We start from the raw sequence: 10,098 nt of genomic DNA, 5'->3' as shown, positions 1-10,098 counted from the left end.
AGTCTGAGAACTAAGATTTAGGTTATCCTAAGTACTATGCTTCCAAATGTGGCCATAGTTGCATGAAATCTTTATGGCAATAGAATAGTGTTATAAAGGCAATTCTAATAATACATGGCTGGAAACGGGTAGGTGGTTACAGTGAAATGGAGAGTCTTTGCCATACCTCCAGGTGTTAGCCATTAGAATGGTGAGGTCTGGTTGGAAGTAGTGCATACATTTAGTCCCAACACTTGGGAAACAGAGGCAGGCAAATATCTGAGTTGGAGAGCAGCCTGGTCCAGGACAGCCAGGGCTATACAGAAACCATATCTCGAAAAGCCAAACCAAACAAAAAACCAAACCAAAATCCCAAAAGCAGCAAGAAACACAGAAAGGTAGAGTCTGCTCGAGCATTCCGGAAAGGATTTTATTCAACACCTCGAAGAAGACATAGGTGAAATACAGGTGGGCAATAGGAAATAGCTAGCTAGGTGCCCAGAGACAGCTGGGGATGGTTCTGTTCTGGACCTGTACCACTCCAGCTCTCCAAACAGGTTCTAAGCAGTTCATCAGTCTTGTGCTGTGTTGAACATAGTGTGGCTATGTTTAGGTACTTCAGTTTGCACTGAGCTTGTATAAAAGGGGACAGATAGATGTCATTCACCCCAGTAAAAATACAATGTTTCTTCACAGGCTGTAAGTGTGAGGAAACACTGAGTGGCTGAGCATTTGTAGTTTGTCGTTGACTGTTCCTGGGTATTGTTTCCTTCATTGCTGACTTTGCATGCTTTGAGGGTAAGAGCAAAACTTCTTTCCAAAGACTAGGATTTGGGCATTTGTAACCTTTCTAGTGTAGTTCTACTAAAAGGTTTTACATACGTGAGTGTATGTATGCACATATTTATTTATTTGGAGACAGGATCTCACTGTGTAGCTTTACCTGTCGTGGAACGGAACTCATTATGTAGACCTGTCTGGCCTTGAACTCAGATCTGCTTTCCAAGTGCTAGGATTAAATGCACGTGCCACTATATCTGGCCTGTATGCATGTCTGTAAATAACTATCTTATTTATTTTCACTGGGTAGTCCTAGCTGTCCTGCAACTTGCTCTGTAGACTAGGCTGGCCTCTTCTTCCTGAGTGCTAGGATTAAAGGTGTGTCACCACTTCCCAGCAAACAGTATTTTATTTTTTTTGTGTGTACACTTTTATTTGTGTATGTGCAAGTATTCAGCATCCATGCATGTTCAAGTTAGTGTTAGTATTCTCCTCTGACCACATGGGATCCAGGGATAGAACCTGGGGTATCGGGTTGGGGGTGATTTTTTTTTTTTTTTCCAAGACAGGGTTTCTCTGTGTAGCCCTGGCTATCTTGGAACTCACTCTGTAGACCAGGCTGGCTTCAAACTCAGAGATCCGCCTGCCTCTGCCTCCCGAGTGCTGGGATTAAAGGCGTGCACCACTACCGCCCAACCCCTTTTCATTTTTGAGACATGACCTCAAACTGGTTATGTAGCTGAAGAAGAGCTCCCACTTGCCATCCTATCTGCTGTGCCTCTCAATTGCTAATGGCAGGTGAATGCTGTGTGATGCTGGGATCAAACCCAGGGCCTCCTGATGATATATTGGGTCAGATATTATTAAGTAGTGTGTGGGTCATTTTTATTGTCAAGTACTGTGGGAAAAAACACAAAAGCTGGTGCTGGGCAGTGGAGGTGCACGCCTTTAATCCCAGCACTTGGGAGGCAGAGGCAGGCGGATTTCTGAGTTCAAGGCCGGCTGGTCTACAGAGTGAGTTCCAGGACAACCAAGGCTATACAGAGAAACCCTGTCTGGAAAAGGAAAACAAAACAAAACAAACAAAAAACCCCCACAAAAGCTGTAACCTGTAGACCCTTTGATTTGGGAACCACAGGGGGAGTGAGTATAGCCTCCTTAAGAGATGCTTGGAGCGCCATAAGCTCTGTGGAAAACTGAACGGACTGTTTCTGGAGGTGTAAGACCTCTTGTAATTCTTTTACTTGAGATGAAAGCCTGTCTCTGGCCTCAATGAGAGTAGATGCAGGCAAAGATGGGGACAGAAAGGTGGGAGCATAGATCTGAGATGCATAGGGAGGAGGGCCTCTTAAAGAGGCAAGGGGGGGGCTGGTGAGATGGCTCAGCGGCTAAGAGCACTTGACTGCTCTTCTGAAGGTCCTGAGTTCAAATCCCAGCAACCACATGGTGGCTCACAACCATCTGTAATGGGATCTGAAGCCCTTTTCTGGTGTGTCTGAATACAGTTACAGTGTACTTACATATAATAATAAATAAATCTTAAAAAAAAAAAAAGGCAAGTGGAGGCCAGCTAGGATTAATGAGCTGCTTTCTCTTCCAGGGTGGCTCCATCCTCAGGTTTTCTTTTTATCATCTATCCTCTTTGCCCTTTTTTGAAGCAAGGTTCCCCACTGTACTCTAACTGGCTGGGAGCTATATAGCTCAGAATGGCTCTAAATTTGAAATTTTCTTACCTCAGCCTCCTGAGCCCTGTCGAGTTGGGGTTTTTGAGTTCCGTCAGCGGGGCTGTCTCCTTGTGGGACTTCATGACTGGCCCAGCGAGCTGCTGGCTTTGGTTAGCTCTCGGGCTTTGCTTTGTGCGGCTCCGCCCAGCCCCGCAGTGAGAGGAGCGGAGGCGGGCGCGGGCTGGGCGCCTGGGGGCATCGGGGGTAGTAGCACTGCAATAGGCCCTGTCACCAGGCCCGGTCAGTTGTAAGCCGGACCCGCCAGCTCTCTTGGGGGACTTGAGAAACTTGGTGCCTGCCTGCCTGCCTGCCTGCCTGCCTGTCAGGCATGGAATAAAGGAAACTTTTGGCCTGCGGAGCTCTGTAGTGAGTGCTCGGGGCCTCTGTTGTCAAGTGTAAAACAAGACAAACGGAAGACAAAAGACTCTCTCTCACCCTTTAAGACACATGAACGAACTCACATATAACATGAAGCATTGAACACAGATCAGGACTCTTTCCTGCTATATCTCTACCTCTTAGGGTCTTTAACCGGTGAGCCTGTCGTTCACCCGGTGGATTAAATCTTTCTTGTCTGGATTCAACTCTCCTTTTCCCTGAGAGAAGCTTTTCGCTTCTTTAAACAACTATGGCCCATTTCTTATGGGACGGAAATGTACTTACTTATGCAACACGATCCGTTCTGTGAGCGGCAGAACTACGGCTGCACTTATATTTTTCCCGGGGAATTCTCTAGCAGATGATCCGTCCGGAAACAGCTCGTACCTCGAGCCCCACGAAGTTGGGCGCCACTCTATATCCCGGACCTGCGGGACCTTATTTTCATGAACTGCGAGGGGAGCTGTACCTGGAAAAAGAAGAATGGGCGAGAACAAAGGAGAGGGAGGCCTTGCAAGTCTTTTGTCAAAGCCCCGTTTAATTACTGTACAATGGCCAGTATTTTTACAGAAAGAAGAAAATGAGGGGGTGAGGGAATCAAAGGATGAGAAGGGGGAACATTTGGGCAGATGTTTGATAAGGAGTCTTGAGACATCTTGCAGCCTTATCTCAAGCGGTCTTTGATGTTGGCTCCAGGTACCCCTCAGCAGGGCGCCTTCTCAGCTTGAATTAGCTGAGCTTTCTCAGAGGGAAGGTTGTAAGGCCTTTTCCTGGGAAGGGAAGTGTCCTTTTGTCATTCTCTCAGAAAAAAAGGTGTTTAGTAGGTCTCTTGGCTCCAGGTGTCTCCACCAGAGATCAGTAGTGGGATTGAGTGCTTTTGATTTCCAACAGAGTTCCAGGACAACCAAGGCTACACAGAGAAATTCTGTCTGGAAAAGGAAAACAAACAACCAACCCCACAAAAGCTGTAACCTGTAGACCCTTTGATTTATCAGGATGGTGCAAAAGGAACTAAGAATGAATTGACCATGAATTATAGATTGTAAGTAGATTCTAGCAGACGTACCTATATTAATCAAAGCAAGAACTATTATGCTCAAAACATTAAAAACTTAATTTTATATTTGGATTTACTTACCTTGAGATAAGGTTTTGCTATGTAGACCAGGCTGGAACTCTCAGATCTTCCTGCCTCAGCCTCTGGTTGCTGGGGTTAAAAGGTGTGCGCCAACATACTCAGCTACATTAGTCATCGTATTTTTTGTGTTCAGGTGTTTTTCTTCATATATGTCTGCACTACATGTATACCTTGTGCCCACAGAGTTGAGAGGAGGTGTGAGATGCCCTGGGCCTGTAGTTAGTGATGGTTGGGAGCTGCTGAGTGCTGAGTGCTGAACCTGGAACCTCTGGAAGAGCAGCCAGTGTTGTTACTGCTGAGTTGTTTAGGTACTTGGGAAAGCAGTAGCTGGTTGGCAGGAAGTTGGGTGGTTATGGTTGACAAGGCCAAATTTGTGGTTTAGTGTGTTCAACTTAAAATGCTGCTGTAGATGTGGGGTTTGGTAGCATGGAGAATTTTGGTTGTGTCTCAGGTATGTTTCACTGTTTAGAAGGTGGTTGTGGGTCAGACCAGAATGATGTAGGTTTGGTTTGGAGCTCTTGTTGCCAGTCTACTTTTTATCAGGAGTCATTGCAGAAATGGTTCGTTTGTCTTCAGGGTGGCAGCGGTTTGTTTTTTGGAACATTTTTACTTTTTCAACTTGTCTCAAATGTTCAGTTGTCCTCTGAAGGTCCCTATAGAGTTCTGCCAAGTGCTGTTGTAGTTTAAACGTGATAATTGTCCAGTGTTCTTAGTTGGTTATTGTACACTTAATGGCCGGCCTCTGCTTCCCATTGTCCAAGCTCAAGATTCTTGCTTCCTTTGCGAAACAACACAACGGTGTTTTGAAATTAATTTTTTTTTAAAGGGAGTGGACTTTTTTTTGGTGATACACTTGGCATTTGAGCCGCCTCTGCCTCTATAAGTAATCCCTCCATCATATCCTTTTACCACCTCTGCCTCTATAAGTAACTCCTCCATCATATCCTCTTACTTTATTTTATTTACATTGGTGTTATGTTTTGTCTCCATGTCTGTCTGTCTGTCTGAGGGTGTCAGATCCTCTGGAACTGGAGTTATAGACAGTTGTGAGCTGTCATGTGGGTGCTGGGATTTGAACCTGGGTCCTCTGGAAGAGCAGCGAGTGCTCTTAACTCCTGAGCCATCTCTCCAGCCCTTGAAATTAATTTTTATTTTGTGTGTATGAGAGGTTTGCCTGAATGTATGTACATGAACAAATCTGGTGTCTTTAGAGGTCAGAAGAATGTGTCCAATACCTTGGAACTAGAGTAGACTGGGGAGAGTATTCAGTGCTGGGAACTGAATTCCAGTCCTCAGTGAGAGCAGCCAGAGCTTTGTGATGCTGACCCATCTCTGGCCCTGCAGAACTTGTCCACGTCTGCTATTACTGCACCCACACTCTTCCTTAGCATTTCTGGCTGAAGTGTGCCACTGATGCTGTGGGTGGTCTTCTGCTTTACGGCCCATTCTGAACTCAAGATGGATGTGTGACTGTGGCTTTCGTCTAACCCCATTCCCATATCATAGAGCACATACACAGTAGAGCAAGCAATAAGTCACTAACAAAGAAGATAACAGAATCACTCACTAAAGTTCTATACAACATAACACATTTATTACAAGTGTATTCCAGTACAACATGATATTCCACATTGAAAAGCCACCATTACTGTTGTACAACCTAGCATGAAAAACTGGTATATGTTTTTTGGCTTTTAGAGAGTGTTTCGGTGTTTTTTGGTATTGAGTGCCTGTGAGAGAAGTAGTTGTGTTTTTATTTTTTCAGCTTCTTTTTTTTTTTTTGTTTGGTTTTTTTGAGACAGGGTTTCTCTGTGTAGCCCTGGCTGTCCTGGAACTCACTCTGTAGACCAGGCTGGCCTCGAACTCGGAAATCCACCTGCCTTTGCCTGGGAATAAAGTGCTGGGATTAAAGGCATGTGTCACCACTGCTTGGCGTACCTCAGCTTAATCTAGCCAGCTTCTTAGGGATGTGTCACATCAGGTGTCTATTCATAGAAGCAAGTGCCTGCAATCCCATCTTAGACAGCTGAGGGTGAGGGTCTCAAATGGAGGAGGCCTGCATGGCCTTCCATAAGTAGCATAACCCTGTGTCGAAAACAAAAACAAAACTTGTGTCATTAAATAGTCATGGTTCTAATGAAGGAGCTTGGTTGTAGATTGCTTTCTGTTCATGTGTGAAGCACTGGGTTAAATCCTCAGAGCTGCAAACAATACCTCCCCAAACAGGCAAACCAGCCTGCAGCTCCTATCCAGAATCACAAATCCACTACTATAATCCACACCTATAATTCCTACATCCTGGAGGCTGAGGCTTAGGAAAGCATACAGATTCTAGGCCAGCCAGGGCCCAAAGTGGAACCGTCTTTTTTTTTTTTTTTAAATGTTTATATTATTTATATGAGTACATCATAGCAGTCTTCAAACAGACCAGAAGAAGGCACCAGATCCCATTAACAGATGGTTGTGAGCCACCATATGGATGCTGGGAATTGAACTCAGGACCTTTGGAAGAGCAGTCAGTGCTCTTAACCGCTGAGCCATCTCTCCAGCCCAGAACTGTCTTTTTTTTTTTTTAAAAAAAGGAGCTGGGTGTGGTGATGCCCAAACCTTTAAGCCCAGAGTCAGTTGTATCCCTGAGTTCAAGGCCTGCTGTATATGTATGTGCATGTGTGTGTATACATGTACACATACATGCATATATATCATTCAGTTTTATTTGAGATGCATTCATGTAATTTAATGGTGGGTGTCTCCATAAGTTAAAGTTACAGTTCTCTTTGTGTGTTGTTCTTGTAGCTTATCTTTTTCTTTTTTTTTTTCCTTTTTGGTTTTGCGAGACAGGGTTTCTCTGTGTATCCCTAGTTGTCCTGGAACTCACTCTGTAGACCAGCCTGGCCTCGAACTCAGAAATCTGCCTGCCTCTGCCTCCCAAGTGCTGGGATTAAAGGTGTGCGCCACCACCGCCTGACGTGACTTATATTTATTGAAGTATAGTTAGCATTCTGCCTAATGATTCTATTTAAGTGTTGACTTTGATAAAAGCAGGATGTTGTGACCACAGTGAAAGCAGTGAAGAGTTCTATTGGTACCTTCATGCATTCTCTGATATTCTCTGACTGCAGTTGGTGGTCTCGTCTATCATATCAGTATATTAATTGAGTTTCTTTGTTCTTTGATATGTTAATGTCTATAATGTCCCAAGTTCCCTAGATCCCTCTCCTACATCTCCCTGACCACCTCGATCACCTCTTTTCCTTCTTCTTAGTGATCTTCTGAGTCTTAATTCATGGGTTTTCTACCTTTGGGTCTTGACCCCTTTGGGGGTTGCATATTAGGTCTTTATGATTCATAATGAGCAAAATGATAGTTTTGAAGTAGCAATGAAATAACTTTATGGTTGGGCTTACGGTAGCATGAAGAATTTTGAAAGGGCTACGGATTAGGAAGTTTGAGCACCAAAGTTTAGTGCTGCTCATGTTCAGAGTTGTGGAATCATCTTTTCTGGTCTTTTCAAAAGTATATTGTAACCCTGGCTGCCTTGATATGCAGGCCAAGTTGATCTTGAACATGAGTTCTGGTTATAGGTGTAAGCTGCCATGCTTGGCTTAAGAATTTGTTTTTATTACTAAATATTATATCGGTATTGTGTATTTATTTATTTGCTACTAGAAATTGGTTTTTACCTTAATTGAAAAGAAGTTTTTGTATTTATGTCCGTTCTAGAGAGGTGACTCAGTAGTTAACAGCATTTGATTCTTTTGTGGAGGCCTGAGGGTTTGGTTTCCAGCATCCACTTGGTAACTCGAAATCACCCTTAACTCTGGTTCTAGAGAAATCTCCCTCTTGGTCTGAAGGTATGCACATAATGCACAGGTGCAAGCAAAACAGTTATGCACAGATAGATATCCTGAAATATTGAGAACATTAATGGGTCTGCTTTCATGAGTGTGCTTTACATACTATCAGATACCTAGGAGTGGAGTGGCTGTACTGTTTTCAAAAGCTCTAGTATTTTTTTTTTAAGATTTATTTATTTATTATATCAAAGTACACTGTAACTATCTTCAGACACACCAGAAGAGGGCATCAGATCTCATTACCGATAGTTGTGAGCCACCATGTGGTTGCTGGGATCTAAACTCAGAACCTTCAGAAGAGCAGTCGGTGCTCTTAACCGCTGAGCCATCTCTCCAGCCCCCAAGCTCTAGTATCTTATGTACCCATCTGAAGTTTCTCCATGTTCTTTTTCTCTGTTTTGTTTTGCCTCTGCTCTTTGAGATAGAGTCTGATAGCTCAAGGTGGTCTTGAACTTAACTGTAGCTGAGTATGAGACTGAACTTCGGCCTCTTCTCTTCCTCCCGAGTGCCGGGATTACAAGTGTCTGACTAGTTTTGCTTCTGGCCAGTCTTTAATACTAGCCAGGCCGGTCTACTTAATAGTAGCAGTGGCTCCTAGTGGCTTGCGCTTGGCTCAGTGCTTTGCTCTTGCGTTGTCTTCACATCCACTTGCCACCTGGATCACCTTTGGTGGTGTCTGCACAGTTGGATTCTTGCAGGTGAGTGCTGGGGTAGTGTTGAGTGCTGCAGCAAACTCTGGCCTGAGCCCTTCCCATCTGCTCTAGATACAAGTTCTTAGTCAGATGGGTACTTTGCAGTGTTTCTCTTGGTCTGTCATATTTTGATTCTCTTACCAGTGTGCAAGTTCTTTGAGGTCCAGAATAGCAGTGACTTACTCAGTGATGAGTTCAGAAATGTATACAATGATTATATCTGCCATGTATATTTTGTTAGGATAGGTCTAACATTTTCATTTGTATGTAGTCAAGTGTTGCTGCTTAGCATCCTCACATATGTAACCACAACAAAAAGTACATGTTAAAAGTTTTTGTTCCAGTGCCATTTATTGGGAGACATTTTCTGCACTGTCTTGAGTTTGTACCTTTGTCAGAAATGAGTGCTTTAGAAACGTCAGTTTCTTTCTGTGCATGTACAGTTTCTACCATGGATTTGTCTGTCTTCTAAAACTAACTGGTTATGGTACTGCACCTCTGCAACAAATCTTGAAATAGAATATTGTTTGCCCCTTTTCAAAGTTGGTGTGCCTTTTCTATGTCATTTACATTTAAGTTTTAGAATAAAATCATGCTCTATTTAATCCCAGCCCTTGGGAGGCAGAGGCTGGAAGAGCCAGGTCCATACAGAGAAACCCTGTTTTGAAAAACCAAAACAACAACAAGAAGAGAAAAGAAAAGAAAGAAAGAAAGAAAAGAGAAAAGAAAGAGAGAAAAGAAAGAAGAGATACCAAAATTGGCAATTTCTGAAAAGAATAATTTTGAAATTTTGGTTAGACTTTAGACAGTTAACTGTTTAAGTTTTTTAGTTTTTCTTACTATGTTTTATAGTTTTCAGTGTGATTTTCACATTTTAACTGGCTATCCTAAATAAAAAAAAGTTTGAATACTGTTGTATGCAATGTTATTAAAACTTACCTCTCCAACCAGGTCTTATCCAATAAGCATGTGGCTCCTGACCACCTGCTACAGATCTGCCAGCGCATCGGTCCGATGCTGGATAAAGAGGTTCCGCCCAGTATCTCAAGAGTCACTTCTTTGCTTGGTGCGGGAAGGCAGTCTTTGCTACGAACAGCAAAAGGTACCTTAATTTGAAGAAGTGTTGTGCTTTGTATTTAGTAGCTAGCTTTATAATTGTGAACCTGTGTAAGCACTGTGGAAGGTAATGCAGTGCCATGGACTATACATTCTCTGCCGTTAGCATAGACCTTTGAATTTTATCATGTGTTTAGTGGGTCCTCCATTTCAAAAACGTATAAAGACGTAGATGTTAAACTAAAAAGCTTGAATTTAAGATGTGCTTGAGGTTTTATCAATGTGAGTTCTTAGTTTTTTCCATTTTGTAGCTCAGTCATAACTTCAATGGATGTAATTGTATATGTCTAATAAACTCTTTAAATACTAGATTATTTCTTTTGATATTTAGATTCTGAAAGTCCTTTGTCATAATAAGGAGTGATTTTTTTAAAAATACAGTAGCAGCTTGAGAAACATGCACCAAAAATGTAAACTTGCATGATTTCTTTTAT

General features: G+C 42.8%; 1 protein-coding gene across 3 annotated transcripts in view; it reads left to right on the top strand.

Annotated features, from left to right (window-relative positions):
* The window catches only part of Brwd1 (bromodomain and WD repeat domain containing 1), a 103,446-nt gene that overhangs the window by 7,073 nt on the left and 86,275 nt on the right, over positions 1 to 10,098 (top strand). For all 3 annotated transcript variants that reach the window (XM_031364521.1, XM_031364519.1, XM_031364518.1), the window contains exon 5: positions 9,500 to 9,650. In XM_031364521.1, the coding sequence (XP_031220381.1) occupies positions 9,500 to 9,650 (151 nt within the window). The remainder of the gene's footprint in view (positions 1 to 9,499; positions 9,651 to 10,098) is intronic.

The sequence above is a fragment of the Mastomys coucha genome, unplaced genomic scaffold, assembly GCF_008632895.1.
Source record: "Mastomys coucha isolate ucsf_1 unplaced genomic scaffold, UCSF_Mcou_1 pScaffold12, whole genome shotgun sequence".
Classification (NCBI taxonomy): Eukaryota; Metazoa; Chordata; class Mammalia; order Rodentia; family Muridae; genus Mastomys; species Mastomys coucha.
Note: the sequence above shows the minus strand (reverse complement) of the source record. Positions and strands in the feature narration are given on the sequence as shown.